We start from the raw sequence: 22,661 nt of genomic DNA, 5'->3' as shown, positions 1-22,661 counted from the left end.
AAACTGCAAATGACTGCTGATCATAAACTCATATGGATAAGAGTCATCCGTTGTTCATGATATGAAGGGTCATGCAGTCTTTATCAGGTGTTCAAGAGAAGGGTAGGTAACGTTATCTGTCATTCAGTTTAGCTGTCAGGATAATATTTAATTTCGCCTGTAGGGGACGCTCTGCAGTCTGGGATTAGAGACAGTGTACATAAACAGCCAATTGCTAAAATAAATGTAAATAATAATAATAATAATAACAATAAATAATAGTGGTTATGGTAAACATGTACATGTATGCAAAATGACTTACAGAAGAAGAGTGTCTGAAACTGTGGAGAGGAAAAATGCAGAATGTATTTCTTTTTTGATTTATTGATTGATTGATTGATTGATTGATATTGAGTGTGTATGTGTATTGGTTAACAGTGTGGGGTGATTTTGTACTCATGGAAAAGGTCTCAGCAGTTCAAGTGTAGGTTTTGGAGAACGATTTTTTGTTTCATCTTTCAAAAATAAACCAAATAATACGTTTCCCCCCTTTGTTAAAATGCAAATAATGCCAATAATGCAAATATTCCTAAAAGGTACAGGCAAATTTACAATCACAAAAAAAGTCAATTTATTTGATCCACACAAAGGAACAATTAACATCGAGACCAAATCGACGTCTTAAACGACAAAGGATGAGTGGACTTCCTTTGCTTTTGATTCAACTTGAAATTTAGATTTTTGATCTTAAAATGTTATTTTCATTGTTAGAAAAATTTTAAAAGATTGAATTTTTATTTGAAGAAAAAGGATACACATCCCAAATAGTTTCCGAATTATGATATTGGGTTTTTGTTTTGTAAGAGAAACTCCGTTCACCAAAAGCTGAGGAAGACAAGGAGTAGTGCTGTCAAACAATTAGTCACATCCAAAATAAAAGTTTCTGTAAAATGTACATGTATTCATATGTGTACATTTATATTAATATAACTGATATTATATATAAATATATTTAATATATAAATGTAACATATTTTTCTTAAATATATACATGCATGTGTGTGTGTTTGTATATACATAATAAATATACACAGTACACACACACATATATTATGCAAACAAAAGTTTTATTTCAGATGTTATTAATCACAATTAATCATTTGACAGCATTAACGAAGGGTAAAATTATTTTGAGAAGAGCTACAAGACATCTGAATTATGGACTGTGGGATAGCTTTGATGATGTTATACTGTTTTCTTTCTAATCAATTAAAATAGGAACAAAAAGATTCAAAAGACATAACTCCGGTATTATCTAATATTTTCATCACATACCATATTACTTTTTCCAAAACTTTAAATATCGAAGAAGCCAATTAAAAAAAGAAAGAAAGAAAAATGTAACACTTGCTGTATTCTTTTTGTATTCTATCTGTTTTCTTTTTATTCATTACACAATTAATAAAGCGAAAAGTCCTCTAACACTAGCTTGCTATATATTTTTTCTATCCGTTTCTTTTATTAGTATATAATAAAACAAGTGTTATTTGTACTGCGTTAAGCTAACTGAAACTTGTTATAGCACTAGCTCTTTTTTTATTTAGATTTTTTGTAAGTCACTTTGGATAAAAGCGTCTGCTAAATGACTAAATGTAATGTAAAATTAAGCAGTTAATCATATACACTGACTGGAATGATGAATATTTTCAGTGAATATAAGTTTCTGAAAGAACTTTCTTGACAGATTGCATAAGATTCACCTATAATTATGGCAAGCTGTCAGTCAGTGAAGCTCTTTTTCCACTTTACTTCATGTGCAGTAGGATCACCTAATTTATCTGCCTGTCTCCATGCCGACACAGGCTTCATACATGGTCAAGACATTTCCAATCCAGGTCAGTCACAGTGTGTGAGTCTGACTGACCTATTTATAGGCCTATTTCTGATTAGGGTCCAATTTCTCTGTGTTTTAGTGTGTGCATCTGGATTGATCTGGCTTGCATTTTCAGTCAGACATGGTTGGGTCTGCCAAACCAGGCCGATTTCTGAGATGACTTTCTGGACTTAAAGTAGTGGTCTTTAACGGACCGTAGCTATTTTTTAAGTGCTTGTGAAATTCACTGTTATGTTTTTTGCAACAGTCTGTGTTGTGTAATTGCTCACTTTACTCTTTTCCACCTCATTAAATTCTACATGGTGATAGAAACATGATAGACCCTATCATCACAGCATGTTATCAGTCCCACGAGATACAAATAATTAGGGAAAAGTTAAGAAAAATATTCATAGGGGCTATTGGTGATGTGTGGCTGATTATGGGGCATTTGTGAGTTTTAATTACTAGAAACAAAACATTAATGATCAGTGAATAGCACAATGCATGTAGGAGAAATATATTAACGTATTGAAAATAGAGATACCATCATATCCATAAGAGTGATTACTTATAATCTCATACTTCTTCACACCTACAGCACAGAACATTCTCCCACATGTGAATCATTTGGGAACTTCACCTAAATTTAGTGACACATGTGTGTCTGGTGTGAAGAAATATAACAACACCTTCTGAAATAGTGAGCTGTTAAACATTGCATTCAAACATTGGAATAACAAAAACATATTTTTGAAAAAATTGATTTATTTTTTATCTTTACATTAATAAAATGAAAGGTAATATCTGAAAATGTCATGTCACATAGAAACATGAAAAAAATCCTCTTCTTTCGGTGAGCTGACAGTGTCAGAAAACCTTTTTTTATGATCACAGTTGTAAATGATAACTTTCCACATGTATGAGAGGAGAGCTGTGAAAGTGTCACTAATGGTGTTTTATTAATAATTAGTTGACAGCTTTTTTTAAATGGGTCCCTAATGTGGAACATAAAAGCCTTGCATGCTCAGAGGTCATTATATCAATTAAGTAGTCGTTATATCTGGGCGAATCTCACAAAAACACGTCAGGTCAGATTTCACCCTGAAATAAAAAATTATATATTCTGATATAATATTGCAAAAAGATAAGCATGCACTACTAGTCAAACGTTTTTGAACGGTACGTTTTTGAAATGTGTTTTTTTCTATTAGCATCAGTATTTAAAACTTTTTTTTTTCAGGATTCTTTGATGAATAGAAAGATCAGCATTTATCTGAAATAAAAAAGCTTTTGTAACATTACACACTACATATTCAAAAGCTAGGAGTCAGTATATTTTATTTGATTTATGATAATAAACACATTTATAATATCACAAAAGATTTCTATTTCAGATAAATGCTGTTCTTCTGAACTTTCTATTCATCAAAGAAATATAAAAAATATATATACTCAGCGGTTTTCAACATAGTAATAATAATAATCATAATAATAATAATAATAATAATAATAATAATAATTTTTTTTAGCAGGAAATCATAATATAATTGTATAGTAATGATGCTAACTATTCAGCTTTAAAATCACAAGAATAAGTTACATTCTAAAATGTATAAAAAAAAAAGATAACAGGATCAAATAAATGCAGGCTTGGTGAGCAGAAGATAGCAGAAGATTTTTTTTTTTTTTTTTTTTAGAAAACTTAAAAAATCACATTGTTCAAAAACTTTTGACTGGTAGTGTATTTTAAGACCATAAACGGACCTTAAAGATTTTTTTTTTTTTTTTTTTTTTACATTGTAGCATTGTTTGCATGACAATAAAGCAATTCTTTTTAGCTAAATGTTCTAAATTATGGTTACTATATAACAAACTTCAGTCTTTATATATTTTTAATAATTTGTAATCATTTTGTTTATATCATTCTCAATCAAAGATGATACTTGTTAATATCTCATTACTTTGATGCTGTATAAATCTGCACAATTAAATGTATTCGTAACTATCATGAATATGCTTCACTATTCCGATTACATTTTATTCCAAATTACAGTGCTGTGAATGACATTTGTTTGCATTATAGTGATTAAAACTGGGGTAGAAAATGTCATCAAAATAACGGTCACTGTGCGAAATGTTTGAAAGGTCATAAATATGGTTAAATAGGGTTGAATTTTCATGAAATTAAATTTCATAAATATATAATTTCATGAAAATTAAACCATATTTCTATTTAAGTTTTAGGTTTTTAAAATAGGTATTAATATTATTATTATGAAAGCGTGTTATAGACTGAATTTGCTCATGCTCACGGACATGTGCGAGATTCATCCCACCATATCTTTACATATTTTACTCCCTGAAAGAAGATACTGTTGTGCGTGCAGGCACAGTTTCAGAAAAAACATTCAAATCAAATCATTTATGAATGGGTTTCTATTTGTACTGTGAGTTATTTCCATAAAAACTGTATGCTAAATATAGTCCTTCTGATGATTCAAGAATAAAAACAATTGGACATTTTGACTTTGTTTCTCCTTTGGTAAAAAAAAAAAAAAAAAAAAAAAAAAAAACAATTAACATGACTGACAGATATCTCTATTTAAACCAACGGCATATACCACCTGCCATCACACCTTACAGTATAATAAATGATATTTCTCATGGAAACCGAAGAGCTCCTACAACATCTGTTAAAATCCTGAAACTCCAAACTAGTTTGGCTAGATAAAAATAATTCTATACAATATATATGTACATTTTGTACAAAATGCAGCAGGTATTAACATGCTAAACACATTTTCATTTGGACAAGAAACACATCTTAAACACTAGCTGCACACCAACACTGAATAGACAAGATGTCAATCAATACAACAAACAGGGGCAAATGTCTAATGTGTAACACAGAACGATGGTAGAACACTAAGTAAACACTTTTATTATTTAACCATATCTATGTTTTCTCTGTCATTTCAGACCATGTGGATGAGTCCCTTCTTGTAAACAAACTGATTAAGCCTTATCAATACAATACAATCGAATGAATTGTGCTGTTATGTCCCTGTTGAAAAGGTCACTAGCCTACTGTTGTCTTTTGGATGCTGGTGCACTGATGCCCCTAGCAGGCTTCTTAAAATGAAGATTCTGTCATCATTTAGTCACTCTCATGTGAATGATCCAGAGGTTTTATCCAAGACACTATACCTGTATCCTATTTGGAGCTTAGCTTAGTGGATTAGTGTTATTTTAGTATCAATGAGATACAAGAATATTTCTAGTATACTAGTTGACATTTTAGTTAATTCATGATTGGGTTTTTAATTTATTTCATTAATTTATTTAGGTGTGTATAAAAAATATATTTACATTTCTTTTAGCAGATGCTTTTATCCAAAGAGACTTAAAAATGAGGACAGTGGAAGCAATCAAAAACTACAAAAGAGCAATGATATATAAGTGCTATAACAAGTCTCAGTTATAGCTTAACCCAGTGCATGTGTGACTTAAATATAATAAATAAATAAAAACATAGAATAGAAAAAGAATAGAGCAAGCTAGTGTTAGAGGTCTTTTTTGCTATATATATATATATATATATATATATATATATATATATATTATTTTTTTCTATGTATATGTACAATTATAGTCATTTCTATATAATTTGTAAAAAATAATTGGTATGTTTGTGTAAAATTAGAGTAATTTATACATATTTTTTATATAATATATATATATATATATATATATATATATATATATATATATATATATATATATATATATATATATATTATATATATATATATATATATATATAATCTCATATTTTGAATTAGCTTTTAATTTGCTACAATTTTAGTAATTCTATTGAGTTTGTCATTTTATTAGTTTTCCTTTTTTCACATATATATGAATTTTAATTATTATTTTTTTTTTTGTTATTTAAGTATATCAAGTTTAGTATACCAGATTTAATAAAGTAAAGGAATATGTGAAAATGGACAGTATTTAAAATCAGTTCATGTTTTTGCTACATAATTCAGTTAACATTTATCTTATTTCAAGTAACAAAAATGGCTTCCATTAAGTTAACTACAATAACTGTTTTAGCCCCCACTAACTTTCACTGTAATAAAAAAAAAGAAGAAAGATTCTTAAAAAAAAAAAATTGTATTCTGAGTTTGAAACCACATGAGGGTGGAACCAAATGATGACAGACTTGTCATTTTTGACAATCCTCTTAATCAACAGCTTGGTACAAGCTCTTTCTCTTTTCCCTTGGTAAACCACATAGACCAGCACAAATCAGCACAAACCAGCAGGTCTTTTCAGTAGGACTCTGTGTCGTTGTTTTTGTGCCGTTCTCGTGATATCATCCCGAACAAACACACGCTCATGATGGCAAACAGTGCATCATTATTATCCCTGCTCTGAGTGAGGACATGCATGTAAACATCCACAAACATACAAACCAACTGTATGTCCTTTCAGAATGAGTCCATGGCTGTGAGGCATGACGTGATGCTGATGGCAGGACTCCACCAGACCCCCTCATGTCCCGTTCGACCCCTCCACGGGCAGCAACTGGGTGGTGTTAGACATTTCGGACGGATGCGCCAGGTAGTCCGGTGTGCAGAGGGTTTGGCTGTTCTCTTGCAGAGGCCACATTTCCTGCCACGTAAAGGAAGGCAGATGAGCCGGGTGGCTGCTGAGGAGGGGTCTCCGCTGTCTGTAGTTGGACCACACCTGCAGCAGTGTCTCTTTGAAGGGCCGCGTGGTCAGCGTGTACAAGATGGGGTTGAGAGCGCTGTTGATCGGGAGAATAAAGATGACGACCCATGAGCTGATGGTTCCTAAAGAGGGTTCATTCGAGAAGAATAATGGGGTGAAAATTATGCATTGAGAGTTGATACCACTTCTCATTTTTTGCTGATTGCTTTTCTATGAAAAATCATTTTCTCAACTGCCCATTAATTATCTCTAGAAATATCATCATTCAAATAGAGGTTCGGAACGAAAAGTACAATCTTTCAGTGAAGTGTCCTAGAAAATATAGCTTGGGTTCAGCGATCATAATGAAGGACAGTGTCATGTTCCCAGCCACTTTCGGAATATTACGCGGATGGAAGGAGCACAGCTCATTCCAAAAATACAATTCTTTCATTGTTTACACTCAAGTTGTTCAAAACCGGTATGACTTTCTTTCTTTAGTGACACACAAAAGGTGATTTTTTTTTTTATTATTATTATTAAAGTAGACCACATGATTTGTGCACTATAATTTAAGCCTAGTCTTCTAAAGTCAAGTCAAATTTGTTCAGTGAATCAGTTTGCGAAATCTGACTCGATCCAGTTCTAGAACGTAGCTGCTCACTGGAGGGAAGGATCATCAGTAAATGACAACCTTCAGAGTTTCTCATGCAGAGCTGTTAGTCGTAACTTCAGATGACTTGGAATATAGCCATAGTAACTGCAGTTTTATGCCATTTTTAAAGCTTTAAAACTCTAGCCCTTATTCATTGCAATAATATGCAAACAAATGATCGGTACATTACTCAAAACGTCTCTTTTTGCGTTCCACTGAGGAAACAATGCATACAGGTCTGTAAAAACACGAGGGACAGTACTCACTGTACAGTAGATATTGAGAGCATTTGAATCTTTCTAGCTATAATTTGAAGTAAAACTCTAGCATTTTCTTCATATTGTATTCACATTTAGATGACTTTAACCCTTTCACTCTTACAGACACTGAAGGAAAAGAGAATGATGGATTACTGTAGCTGATAAAAATGCTGCTTCATGCAGCTCAATATCAGACTCATCCTTGAAGAAACCGATGGCCCTGAAGAGTTTAAAAGTCCTGTGCAGCACTTACCAGGGATTTCGACCTCCATCAGTGAAAGAATCTTGAGAATGAAAATGGGAATCCAGCAGAGCGAATCGGTGATGACAATGGAGAAGAAGCGTTTGGCAATGGTCAGCTCTTTCTTAATGTGGTTGCTGTATTTTGTCGTCTGCGTTCCTGTTCTCTGGATATTGTAAAACATGCTTCCATAAGACAATAAGATGATGAGGAAGGCCACCAGATTGAGACCTATTTGGAAACAGGATATGTTTTTGACATCATTTATAACAATGAAAAGCATTCATCAATGTAAAGGATGACTTCAAGACAAAACATAAGCACCACAACATTACACTTTAAACACCTCGCAGGTCAAGAAAGATTAAGTTATTGTCTCGCTGGAAACCACCACATATTTTTTCAGTCTTAATAACGCCAGTGACCTTGGTCCTCTTTTCCAATCTAAACTTAGACCTCAGGCTGTGACCTCTATCACACAAACAAATTGAGCACTCACAGAGAAAACAGTTTCTTACCCAGGAATAAAAGAGCTCAAAAATAACTCTTACGGCTGTAAGAACAGGAAAGTTAGCATAAAAAGTATACTTTTGAAGGGGGAATTATGATTCCTCAAGTGTGTTAAAAAGCTTTAACTGAGTGCAACATTGACACTTTTTCAACGCTCTCTGTGGATTTTTTCTATTGATTTTCTCCATAGGGAATCAAAACAGACTTAAACCAAACCAATCAGCTCTGAGAAGAATGGCAACATTACTGAAAGAAGGATAAAAGGTACATAATATATATATATATATATATATATATATATATATATATATATATATATATATATATTTTTTTTTTTTTTTTTTTTTTCTGTTCTATTAAACTTTCTAGGCATCACACAATCCTGAAAAGTGTATAAAACATAAGCAGCATAACTGTTTTAAACACTGGTAATGAAATGTTTCTTGAGCACTGAGACAGAAAATTAGAATGATTTCTGAAAGATCGTGCTACACTGAAGACTGGAGTGATGGCTGCTGAAAATCCAGCTTTGCCATCCCAGAAATAAACCACATTTACTATATATTTAATAGATTTAACATTTGCAGCCTTGCTGAACATGAGGATACATTTTTCCATAAAAATGTATATATTTCAAAATATAAATATATCAGACTATAACATAAAAGACAATTGAGGGTTTATGAGAATGGTTTTGAAATGTTGAAATGACTCTATAAAAGCATATACCATTACTTCAGAGCTTATGGTCGGTCTGTAATAAATGATTTACACCGAATCATTAAAAATATATCTCTCTATAGAGAAAATGAATGGGATTTTTAAGGCCAGAACTCCACTGTTGTGCACTATCATCTAATAGGACGTCTTTTGAACACAATTAAAGGATTCTCACATACCCAGAAAGATCACAATGGAGTAGATCTGTGCTCCGAGAGTCTCTGGCTGCTCAGAATGCAAAGGGAAACACACTCCATTTGTTCCGTAGAAGTTTCTGAAAACTCCTTTACAGGCGAGAGGCAGGAAAGCAATAACAAAGCCCAAGATCCAGATGACCACCAAAATGGTAACAGTGCGTCTGCGGCCGGGGGTCAGGTATCGGAATGGGTAGACGATGCAGATGTATTTCTCCAGGGTGAGGTAGGTGAGGAGCAGAACTGACACCTCGGTTGAGAGCATGGCTAGGGATCCGATCACTTGGCAGGGTACACTATCCATCCAGGCCTGAGCGTGACGATTATACTCGCCCCGAAACTTCAGGTCATATGAGCCTATCATGAAGAGGTAGACTCCCATCAGACCGTCTGCACCTGTTTAGCAGAGAAAGAGCTTGTTAGCTGGACAGATGCATGTAGATGAGTTTAGCACATGATTTGTAGAAGTTACATGAGATAAATATGTGATAGTTATTTTAAATGTAGCTTTAAATAGTTAGTACTGTTTTAATGTTGTCAATAGACTGTAACAACAGAACTAAGTTTGAGTTTAGTTGAATGATCTCTTACACTGCATCATTTCTTAAAAATAAACATATTTTCAACCCTAACTTATGGTCCTTGCACAGTGAGAAAAATTTTCATATGCGTTTTTTTTTTTCATATTTGTCATTCTTTCCTATCAAAATGCTTGCTGTGAATGTAAAAACAAAACTCAACCTGGTACAATTTTTTTTTATTACGGATGAAAATCTCGGAAGCAGTATTTATGCAACATGAGGTCGTATTTATTTTTTAACGTGAAAATTTCAGATGACAATTTCAGAGTTGGTGTGCAAAGACCTTTACTCTAACTGCGGTTGCACTTTATTTTACAGTACGTGTACTAACATGTTCTAATAGTGTACTTACAGTGTATTTATCTAAGAAAGTTCTGGTAATACAAGGTAATTATTACCTAGTTATTACATAGTTATTGAAATACTATAATAAGTACATAGTATGTACATGAGGAACAGGACTTTAAAATAAAGTGCTACCCTAACTGCTGTGCTTGTAGATTCAATCTAATAGATGATAATATACTGATAGTACCTAAAAATTTTGAGATGTATTACTTGCGTTCCTGAAGTTGTTAGAACTTCCAAAATGTAGGAAACTTTACACAATGTATAATAAAAAACTCTTGATGAAAACTGAAGCAGGCTGAAAATCAAAAAGGCTATATTACCAGTCTGCCACTTTCCACGTCTGACCCATTTCCCCCCTCCAGGTGCCTTAAAATTGAGAGCATTTCTCACCCTTTGACTTTTAACCGAAAAACTGACTGACACAGCCACAGACAACAATATTGAGCAATTCAGGCACAATCAGCTACTGGGTAATTGTGGAGCATTTAACACATGGCGTAAGACTCTGCATGAGCTGACCATGCCTGAGGCAGATGGTGGGTCATAATGATATCAAAAGTGTTACAAATATACAATTTACAGGAACAGCTCAGTGGTGTAAGTTGTATTGAAGTTTCCCAGGAAAATGTTTTAATAGATCCATTTAATGTAATAGCAAAAGATTATACGCATGGAGTATATAAGGACATTTAAAGAACACAGGCATAACAGCTGCTGAAAATTCAGCTTTGCCATCACAGAAATAAATACATTTAAAATATATCAAAATAGTAAACAGTTGTTTTAAACAGCAAAACCATAGTGTATATGTGACCCTGGCCTGGACCACAAAACCAGTATTAAGTCTCACAGGTATATTTGTAGCAATAGCCAAAAATACATTGCATGGGTCAAAATTATAATTTTTTCTTTTATGCCAAAAAATCATTAGGATATGAAGTTATTTTGTAAATTTCCTACCATAAATACAGTATATCTAAACTTAATTTTTGATTAGTAATATGCTTTGTTAAGAACTTAATTTGGACAAGTTTAAAGGTTGATTTTCTCAATATTTTGATGTTTTTGCACCCTCAGATTCCCGATTTTCTAATATTTGTATCTCAGCCAAATATTGTCAAATCCTAACAAACCATACATCAATGAAAAGATTATTTATTTTTATGATGCATAAATAATATAATACACTTTACCTCACCTATTTTTCATTCTTATTGATAAACATCTCCTTGTATACCTTAGAATTATTGTTAGTGAGTGAAAGAATTTAAATGTAAATTTAAAAACAAACTGTAAATGTTACTACATCTAAGTGTGACATCTATACTTCAAAGTGGACACTCTGAGCCATTGAGTTCCATGTATTCTGAATGAGCTTCCACTCATCTGAATCGCTCCCGGCAGTGCTCTCCGGAGCATACAGATGCCCAGTGCACAACTTTGATTTCCCCCTTATTCAGCCCATATCAAAGAGCAGAAATCAAAGCACTGCTTTTCATTTCATAGGTTGCTGCTTCCTTTGGGAGAAGGCTAAAGTGTGTACAATATGAATTAGGAAAAGTGTTAAAGAAACATCATTTTCGGTGTGCAGCGATGGAAGCGCACTGTATGGGTGAATTTTACACGGTAAAATATTAAACATGTGGCGGCACTTCAGTCAAGAGCGAACACTGTCAGGTAAACGCAGGCACTGAATGCTGTTGGCCAGCTATGAGCAGCCTTTAGGCTAGCAGTCTGTTTCTGTAGTTTGCACCATCAACTTGCTGAACTAGAACAGCCTCCATAACTGCATTGGTTTTTTTTTCATCTTAACGAGAAAGCTTGAATTTCCAGTTAAACGCACACAAAGCATTTTTTTATATATATATTCATGACAGGCTAAATAATATTTTGAACAATGCTAGAGGTAAAGGAAAAACAACAACAACAAAGACTGCATAGAAAGCTGCATGAGACTAATTATGTGTGAAATTGCTTTTGCCGCAAGGAGATGATGAGCAGCACATCGCGACCTTCAACACAGCATATAGTGCCCCCGGAATGCCTTCTGACACCCTTAGCAACACTTTAAAATGCCTCAAGAATAAAAATGCCATCTTACAGCATAAAGAGATGATGCACATGGCATGGAGCTTGTTTTCAGAGCGAATGTAGGATCGCATGCAGATCACAAAGATGTTGCCGAAGCATGTCGTTGCCGAGACAACCCAGACGAAGACTCGCAGCACGATGTTGGCCAAAAGGTCCTCGAAAGAAGAGATGCCATCAGTATTGGGCTTGCAGCTGCGGACGTGAGGTGCATAGCCACAATACTGAAACTTTTTGAAGTAGCTGAAACACAATAACAAAGATAAACTGTCAGATGATGCTCAAATCTATCTATCTATCTATCTATCTATCTATCTATCTATCTATCTATCTATCCATCAATCACATTGCATCGCATCGCATCTATCGTATCGTATCGTATCGTATCGTATCGTATCTATCTATCCAACGCTATCTCACGACCAATTTGTACTTACTTACGAGGTGGCTTATTCGTATGAATTTGTACGACCTCACTCGTACGATTTTATATGACCCCAGTGACGGTTAGGTTTAGGGGCGGGGTTAGGTGTAGGTCATTCGTACAAATTCATACGAATTGTGCAACTCGTAAAATATGTACGATTTGGCAACAATCGTATGAAATTGTACGAGTGTGGTCATGCGAATTCGTACGAATAAGCCACCTTGTGAAAAATGTACAAATTGCCGTGAGATTGGGTTGATCTATCTATCTAGCTATCCATCCATCCATCCATCCATCGCATCGCATCGCATCTATCGTATCATATCGTATCTATCTATCTATCTATCTATCTATCTATCTATCTATCTATCTATCTATCTATCTATCTATCTATCTATCTATCTATCTATTCTTCTGATAAAAAATACAATAATAATGATCAATAAATAATTCAATAAATTGTATAAATAATAATTTCAACAGAAAGAGATAAACTTAAAATAAGGTCTCATGTGTTAACATTGACTAATGCATAACTAACTTGTATGAATAAAAGTTGAGATAAATATTAAGATTAATAAATGCTCTGCTTCAACTCCCTGTCTAACTGAACACGTGAGAACTGCTGAGACTGTTTTGCCGTCACTTCTTACTCAGAAATGTGTTTATAAAGGAGAAGACAAAAGGAAAGAGGAGAGAATCACACCGAACAGAACTGATATTTCACAGTCAACAAAAAAGCACACTCTCTGTCTCTATCCGAGAGTAAACATTGTAAATTACTTGCAAGATTCATCGAGTGTTCTCATTTTTCATAGTGTAAATTATATACTGCAAGATATGCAAAGCAGAAAGACACAATATTGGGTCTTCAAGTATCTGAAAAATTGGAAAGGGAATTGTAAACACTCCAATTCTTTTTCATGTATTCAGGCAAATCACTCCCAATTACTATACCAGCTCATGGAGAAAAATGAATGCCATGAATAATTAATAGAATACAAAATATTATTGTACAATTTTGGAATGAGAACTAAAGGGTTTGTCCTTATCTTTTTTTAATGAGGATTTTTCCAGGGTGAAAACATAAAAAAAAATTCCACATTTGGTCTCCTGTCATTCACATTTACATTTAGTCATTTAGCAGATGCTTTAATCCAAAGCGACTTACAAATGAGGACAATGGAAGCAATCAAAATCAACAAAAGAGCAAAGATATAAGTGCTATAACAAGTCTCAGTTAGATTAAACACAGTACACGTAGCAAGGGCTTTTAAATAATATAATAAATAAAAAGAATACAGATAGAATAGAAAAAAGAATAGAGCAAGATAGTGTTAGATGTCTTTTTTATAATTGTATAATAAATAGACAATAGAATAAAAAAAGATTAGTAAGGTTGTTAGATTAATTTGTTTAAAATAAATGAATAAAAATTTGTTTCATGTTTTCAAGTACAAATAATCATGTTCAGCTGTCAGCAGAATATCTCAAATATTAATCTTAACACTTCATTATTTCACATCCGTTGTGACGACTTCATAAAATAGAGATTTGAATTCAGTTTCAGAAACGGAGCAAGCAGAAGCGTTTTAAAAAGCAGCACTCACATGTGAGTCAGGTTCTTGAGAGGTTCAAACATCTTTCTGTGAATGTTCCCAATTTCGATTCCCTCAATGCTCCTGTGACACAAAAAAGCTTTCTCTCAGGAGTTGCTCTTTAGAAAACCACCATCATTAGCATTTCAGTATTCACTTTACAATGCTTTAGCCCTCTTTTCCCTTTTCCTTTTCTCACAAATATGCAGTTTTGTGCCCAAGATGCTCTCTGGAAGTCTTTGAAGTATGACCTAAAAGCAGATTGTTTTTCCTGTGTTGAGTAGTGGGGAAGACAATGTGCACGGCGTGAAGTTCGGGTAGGACCACTGAGCTGCGCTGAAACGGGCCTCGCAAACAGCACATTAGTAAAATTGCAAGCTATTTCTGTGGTGTCTCCTGTGAATGTGTTCTTCTTCTTTTTTTTTTTTTTTTTAATCCAGAGAGGTATTAAATCGGGAGTGTGTCTTTCAAATATACTTCTTACCTATTCCACTATTTCAGCTTCATAAAATTCTAAAAAGACTTACAGTGACTTTAACTTATGCAGCTTGTCAAAGTGGTCCACGCGCAGGTCCGTGATAGGGTTATATGAAATATTCCTGCAGACAAATAGGAGGCAAGAGTCAACTGATTGGAAATATGTCTCTAATGTCAAAGTTATAGTTATATCTGTGCAGAGCAGAGGCACTTTGTCTGCGAATGCAGACAAAAAAAAAAGCATATCAAAATGTTTAGATAAGAACATAACTTACAGTATGGAAATTAATAAACACTTTTTGTGAAATATGAAATATTGTGTAAAACACTTATTGAGTCAAGCACTCAGGTTAAACTAAAGGTCTATCTTCATGTTTGATAACAAAACTATACAAGAAACTATACAAAATATGCTTCTTTAATGTATTATTGCATTTATTATTTCTGAACTGATGAGAAAAATATAATAAATCATTTTAAAAAGCTGAATTTTCAGCAGCATTCATCACATTATCCTTCAGAAATCATTCTCATATGCTGCTTTGATGCTCAAGACACAAATTTGATTAATATAAATTTTGAAAAATATTACAATTTGGTTTCATCAATAATCATACAAACAACAACAACTACGGTAACACTTTACAATACGGGTGCACTAATATGCATCAGTTTATTCTTACTTAATGCACAGATAATCATGAGTTAATACATGACTCATGAAGAACTAAACCATTCTTTAATGATTATTAAAACTGCTTCAAATACAAAGTCTTATTAACCTGATTAACTATGATTAATATATGAATTGCCTTTAATTAAACGTGTCATTATGTTTTAACAACAGTCATGCGCCTCAACAAGTAAAGTCAGAACATACTGATATCTTTGAAAATCATTAGCTAATAATTAAAGCAGACAATTGGAAATTGGTGGTGATTAACACATTAATTGTCATCATTAGTCAATACCATATGATATTAAGTAATAAATCTACAATGAAACATTTAATTAACAGCAATTCATATATTACTTAATCTATTAAGTCTCTTTGTTCTTCATGAGTCATCCATTAACTCATAATTATCTGTGCATTAGTTAAGAATGAATTAATGCTTATTAGTGCACCTGTATCGTAAAGTGTTACCAAAACTAAAGTTTGATTATTAACAGTGGTTTTCCATAAGCCTTTATTTTAACCTGGAAAAGAACTGTAACATGAATTATATTGGACTAAAAATAAATCACAATTTTGCAGAATCCCACCACATTTCCCCTGCAATAAGAAGCAGTTTGGGGTAGTTTGTAATGTGCATCTAAACGGAAGACTCACAGCTGAAGCAGGTCTCTGAGATTGACGAAAAGATCAGGAGGTATTGCTTCGATTCTGTTACTGGACAAATCCCTGTGGAGAAAGAAAATATTCATGCCTTCTGCCTTTCAAATATGCATCTGTAGACAGAAGTGACGCGCAAGGCAGACTGCCGCCAAACTCTTTGATGACTGATGTCCCGTTACTGGTCGAGCTGACTGGGAGTAAGACCAAACCAGACTTTGAAACTGATAAGGAAATCCATGCAAGGAGGATTTATTTAATTGTATTTTTATTTGCTTATTTCTTTTTCGCTTAGCTTCTCAAAAAGTAGAACAGAAATGGGTCACGACTAAACTCCAGAGAACATTTTGTGGTGATTATATTGGCAAACATTTATAATGGAAGGGAACTCACAGCTCGCCCAGTTTACGAAGCAGAGAGAAAGCTTGCTCGTGGATGTAACTAATGCGGTTCTGCTGGAGCACCCTACAATAAATAAATAAATAAATAAATAACATTTATCAAAACATTAATATTTGCATTTACATTGGACAGAAACACGAGTAATGGGATGTGCAGGAAATACCCAGGGGTGTAAAAAGTATTTGAAATTATACTTATGTGAAAATTAATTATATTTAAATTGGTACAAGTAAAAAAAAAAAAATGTTCAATTGTACATAAACATATAAAAGTAAAGATAACCTACAGAAAATAAAACAAGAGAGGAAAAAATAAATAAACTGCATGAAATGATTTCCAGACAGATAAACAAATGTTTGTTTAAAGGTAGAAAAATTATGATTACCAGACAGATAAACAAATGTTTGTTTAAAGGTAGAAAAACAAAACAAAACAAAAAGATACAGGTCCAAAACATCTATATAGTGCATAAAACAATTCAAATGCAGCACAGTCAAACAAAAAATACAGCCCTTTACACTTTATCCTTTACAACCGCATCTCAATATGCTTCCTCAGATTTGATGGCAAACTTCTGAAGCCAGAAATGTCCCTGATTAAAGTGATAACTGAAGATGAAACGCACAGGCAAACGAACATCATTGGTTCTCGCACGTCATGCAAATTCATTTGAGCTTCTGTTTACCATATTTAATGTGTGCAAGATGGAAGAAAATAAAATGCAAAAATGTAACGAGACTTTTTCATGGAGTAACAAGTATGTTTTTGTTCCCCCTTCAGAAAGAGAATTAAGTCAAAGTAGTCAGATTACATTGCACTTCAGTAAAATACCTCAAAATAATAGTTAAGTAAAGTAATCAGGTAAAATAACTCAAGTATTTTACACCTCTGGAAATATGTAGATCATTTAGAAGGTAAATGGGATCTGACTTCTAATCAACAGAGTCATATTGTAGTTATATAATCAGTGAAATTATAATAATTAGAGTAATATAGCAATATAGTCATAATTGAAGCCCAAACACATTGCTTTTCTGCTTGATATTTAAATGTTTCCATGATCCTTGAAATAAGTTCCAAAATTAACAAAAGAAGAGAAGTCTATTGCTCTGATATCTGCAGAACATTGATTAAAAATGAAAAGCGAGAACTGGGGAGAGGAAAATGCTTTCCCTAAAAATATGTTTGACCTAATTTTTGGTGTTTTGGCAAGAAGAACCTCAACTATGCATATTAACAGTGGGGTACAACTGCATGGCTAAAGGCCCCCTTTAAACAAAAGTATGTGAAAATATAATTATATTATGATTTATTTAATATTATGATAAATTATGTTTTTAAAAAAATCTGTTCGTCTGGCATCTAATCATAATAGGGGGGAAGGAAAGAACAGAAAAACCAAGAAAAAAGGTTGAGCAGTGGATTGAAAATATTTTTACAGTTAGCTTTAAGCATTTACATATATTCAATCCATAATTCATCTCCAGATGCTTTAGCCCTAACATATGTAGATGGATTGTGGATGAAATATATGTAAATGTCTGGGAATGTTAGATTTGTTTGGGTCTGAACCATTACTCAATCCACCCTCGAGGATCATAAATATGGCAGATGATTGAAAAAGTTATGACTAAAAGAGATGAAAACTTAATATTGATTAAGCAAAAGAAATACAAGGGCTCTCTGTTGACGTATTTCAGAACATATTCATAATAAGTATTTTGCACACCAATTTTCAGCTTTTTTTGGCAATATTTTTTAGTACGTTTTAAACACTGATTCACTGATTTTATTTAGTGTCTTAGAAGACAATTAAATGGAAAGGCCTATTTACCACAATGGAAATTGATGACCTGTTGCACCCAATTTTTTTTACGAATACATTCGCAGTGCACATTAGGGTCATCTGATAGTTCAATGCACAATGGGAAGAAGAGGAAGAGATTTCTGAGCAGCTGTTACGGAAGGGTGGGAATACTCACAGGACTGTTAACATGTTACAGGACCTGAAGGTCACATTTCCCACCGTTTCCATCTTATTTCCCTCAACATCTCTGGAGACAGAAATAGAAAAACATTAAAATAAAATAAAATGGGTGTATTAAAAATGTAGTTGGAAAACAAAAACACAAATCACTTATCGATTAACATCAGTTTAAATGACAAATTGTAAATATACATTTATTTAGATTTTGTTTTGTTAATGTACTTTAAAGTGCTTTCTAAAAGCTCCAACTATGGGAATAAAATAATAACTAAGAATATAAATAATAAATAAGTGTTTTTATCGACAACGTTGTATTCAAACCTACAGCCAATTTAATCGTGGCATTTCCAGGCAAATGTCATCAAGCTTCGTGAGGGCATTGTTCAACAACACACTGAAACACACAAGCAAAAGCTTTATAAGTTAACGTAGCAAGGCAGCACATTTTGAAAACCAAAATAAATGAATAAAAATGCAGAACGGTTTCGAGAACAGTTAGTTAAACTATAAGATTTACACCAAAACAGCAACAGCCTGAAACTTACAGAAGCACGAGGGAGCGCAAACCAGAGAAGGTCAAAGAAGAGATGTGATGAATATTGTTGTTCTCCAGAATCCTTCGGGGGGGGAAAAAGAGCTCATTAAAAACACTGAAGCTTCATAAACTGAAGTGCTTTGGCCAATATATGTTTAGGGGACACTAATTTATGCATAAGTGTTATGAACCATAATTCAATGGCATTCAATTAGATGTGTGATGGAAGTTCAATCACTTGTGTTTCTTTAGTGCAGATCCTCAGTGACTGCTAATGTAATGACTGCTAAAGAAAAACACTCCTGATATCACAAGGAAATTACATCCGTTTTGCATGGACTATGTGGTCAGTCCTCAGCATTATAGAAGTTTTATTGATCCATGTGCCACTACAGATTGAGAAAACCCATTTTCATTTAGCTGACATTTATAATGCAAACGGGAGAATGACAAAAAACACTTACAGCCATTCTAGTTTGTGCAAATCCTGGAACACGTCGGGAAGCAGGGTGGTAATTCGATTATAACTCAGATACCTGAGAAAATAATACATTACAGCCGTCTGAAAGTAGCCGAAAGCATTTTAAAATCAATTTGCCTATAAAAAAAATTACGTATAAAAGGCAAACTAAAACATCTAACATTCACTGCAAACCCATTCATCACACTCAGCAAATGAGGCTGATTAAAATTGTACAATTTTTGAAGGGGCAATAGAAATGTCTGCTGACTCACAGTCTTGTCAGATTGTAAAGGCCTCTGAAAGCATGTGGGTGCACTGCTTTAATTCGGTTGTGCTGAAGATACCTGAAATAAGTTACAGGAAGCATTAAAGAGCAGTAAAAGAGAGAGAATTAACACAAAATGTTAATGTATAATTATGTTCCAAAAAGGCATTAAAAACGGTGCTGCTCTTGCTTTTTACACAAGCCTATATTTAGAAATGGGCCTTAAGTAGCACTTATTTATTTAGGACACACTTTATTTTAAGGTCAAATTCTCACTATTAATAAACCATTAACTAAACCCCAGTAAACAGTTAGTTCCCTGCTTGTTTATAGTTGGTAAGGTAGTTAATAAGTTTAGGTATTGGGTGGGATCAGGGACATATAATATGTGCTTTATAAGCACTAATAAACAGCCAATATGTTAATAATATACATGACAATAAGTAACTAGTTAATAAAGAGAATTGGTCCACATACTAAAGTGTTACCTTTATTTATTTCTAAAAAAAATAATAAAGATAAAAAACAAACAAAAAATAGTAATATTGTGAAATATTATTACAATCATATTAAATTACATGATAATTAAATTTGAATAAATGTATTTTTTTCTTTTGACAGAAAAACCATATTTTCAAGAGCCATTACTCCAATCTTCAATGTGTCACAGAATCCCTCAGAAATAATTTTAATATGCTAATTTGGATCTCTAGAAACAATTTCTTGTTCTTATCAGTTTTAATGAAAAGATTAAGTTGTGCATCTTAAAGGGTTAGTTCACCCGAGAATGAAAATCTTCTACTCACCCTCGAAGCATCATAGGTGTATGTGACATTCTTCTCTCAGAATAATCCATTAGAGTTATATTAACCATGCAGTGCTGATGAACTACATCATCCGCCTGCACGTCTTCCGGTTCCCCACAGTCAGCAGAAGTGAGAAAAAAAAGTGTTTATTTCCTTTGAAATATGGATATTTATCTTACAAAAATATATGGATTCACTACAGGGGGCCTTCATTCACCCCCTGGAGCCGTGTGAGGGACATTTTATTACAGATGCTCTCTATTTCACATCTTCTGAACTGTTGACAACTAACTCCTGCTTACCCCGAGTAAAAGGCTTGAAAGAGCAAGGACAATAATTAATATAACTCTGATTGGATTATTCTGAAAGAAGAAAGTCACATACACCTAAGATGCTTCGAGGGTGAGTAGAAGAAGGGTGGGGGGTGGGGGGGTATTTGTGACATTATAATAATATAATCACATTGATTAGTAGTGTATAATCCCATAGACTAATGTTTAAAAAGGGAACAGCATCATATTTTGGGAGTACCAGACTGTAATATAAACTTGATGTGCTGCCAAAGCTTACACAACTTTGAGCTCCACAAAAGATGCACTGTGGTCTCTATCCCACATCAATATGTATTCCGTTTAAGTTTGTTTGTACAATGAAGCCTACATCTGTCACTAGATCAAGAATGGTGTTTGAGCGAGGACGAAAAGATGGGGCTGATTCTGTTTGAGTCAGCTGGGACTCTTGAATGCGAAACCAGATGATACTCACAACAGACGAGCATGACAGATTAAGACATGCAAACATGCTCAACAAATTCTATAGCGGGAGAAGAAAAACATTGAGCCATTTTTAACGCTCTCAAGTTCTTCAGTTCTTGAGTGTGTTTGGCTCAGTTCCCTTGAAGAGCACTGAATGTTTTATTCCACAGGGATTGCTTAATGTCACTCAGCATCTCTATTTCGCACAATTCTCCCTGCGATGGTACAGTGAGGACAAGCAAACAACTTTTTGCGAACATCTCATAGTATTTCATAGCATTACAACATACAGTCCAATGACAAAGAGGAGATAAACTTAGTGAAGCAGAGAGGTTCTTACAGCTTTTGAAGGCTCTGATACTTCAAGAACATATCAGCATTTAGCTTTCTAAGCCGGTTCCTCTGTAGGGACCTGCAATATGAAAAAAAGAGACAATACAAAAGTGTTTTTTTTTTTTTTGAATACATTACAAAATCTGGTCTGCTTAATTTTTCAAAAATATACTCTATATTCAGGAGGAAACACAGGAATAGACTACATGGGGGTGTTTGACTTTATGAAAAACATAAAATTAAGATTCACCTAATAAAGAGAGGCTGTTTAGAAGCAATGATTTTCATGTGACCTTAGAGGGAAGACACGCAGCATGTCTACTTGAAATCAGAGAGTGACGATGCATTTAATAGACCTTGCCACATTCTCGGCATTACTGAAAGGTAGATGTGACTTTCACTGTGGCATACTAATGAACAGCGGAAAACCATACAGAGCCGCAATACAGGAAATTGGGACTTAATTAAGAAGCAGCATCAGCTGATACATAAATATGCATTTCAAATCCACATATTAAACTGCTAGAAAGGTTCATATCAGCCAGAGGCATTGAATAAAAATGAGAACGAAGCTTCACAGTTAAGTTGTGTGGAGAATAATGTTGGGACAATTACATTTCAATGCAATTATCACAGTTTTTAATGCTTCATAATCACACTGAGAGTTAATTAAGACTCTAAATTAAATACATCAGACTTGTTTTCTGATGCAACCTTATCTTGATTTCTAAAGCACAACTACAACTCCTTGGAGACAAAAATGTTTATTCAGTCACTCTCAAAAAAAAGCCGCCACTAGGGTGACATCCTAAGATACAAAACTACATCTTTGTACCTTACTTGTCCCCAAATGGGACATGTTACTTTAAATGTACATATATTAGTACTTTAAAAGTACAGTTAGGTCCATATTTATTTGGACACTGACAAAATGTTCATAATTTTGGTTCTGTATGCCACCAGAATAGAAATAAAATGAAAAAAAAAAAACACTATGAAATTGAAGTGCAGGCTTTAAGCTTTAATTCAAGGGGTAGAACAAAAATATAAAACAGAAATGCAAGGAATTACAACAATTTTATACACAGTGCCCCCATTTTCAGGGG

General features: G+C 33.6%; 1 protein-coding gene across 1 annotated transcript in view; it reads right to left on the bottom strand.

Moving 5' to 3' along the window:
* Window positions 1–5,729: 5,729 nt before the first annotated feature.
* Window positions 5,730–22,661, bottom strand: part of rxfp1 (relaxin family peptide receptor 1) — a 41,073-nt gene continuing 24,141 nt past the window's right edge. Inside the window, exons 5-18 of the mRNA XM_026280712.1 lie at window positions 21,563–21,634; window positions 19,669–19,740; window positions 19,398–19,469; window positions 18,944–19,015; window positions 18,724–18,792; window positions 18,394–18,465; window positions 16,403–16,474; window positions 16,007–16,078; window positions 14,724–14,795; window positions 14,209–14,280; window positions 12,185–12,414; window positions 9,137–9,547; window positions 7,740–7,958; window positions 5,730–6,714 (exon numbers count right to left, since the gene is read on the bottom strand). Coding sequence (XP_026136497.1) covers window positions 6,413–6,714; window positions 7,740–7,958; window positions 9,137–9,547; window positions 12,185–12,414; window positions 14,209–14,280; window positions 14,724–14,795; window positions 16,007–16,078; window positions 16,403–16,474; window positions 18,394–18,465; window positions 18,724–18,792; window positions 18,944–19,015; window positions 19,398–19,469; window positions 19,669–19,740; window positions 21,563–21,634 — 1,879 coding nt within the window. The 3' untranslated portion in view covers window positions 5,730–6,412. The remainder of the gene's footprint in view (window positions 6,715–7,739; window positions 7,959–9,136; window positions 9,548–12,184; window positions 12,415–14,208; window positions 14,281–14,723; window positions 14,796–16,006; window positions 16,079–16,402; window positions 16,475–18,393; window positions 18,466–18,723; window positions 18,793–18,943; window positions 19,016–19,397; window positions 19,470–19,668; window positions 19,741–21,562; window positions 21,635–22,661) is intronic.

Source organism: Carassius auratus, chromosome 14, assembly GCF_003368295.1.
Source record: "Carassius auratus strain Wakin chromosome 14, ASM336829v1, whole genome shotgun sequence".
Classification (NCBI taxonomy): Eukaryota; Metazoa; Chordata; class Actinopteri; order Cypriniformes; family Cyprinidae; genus Carassius; species Carassius auratus.
The sequence above is the reverse complement of the archived record's forward strand: the minus strand, read 5'-3'. Positions and strand labels throughout refer to the sequence as shown.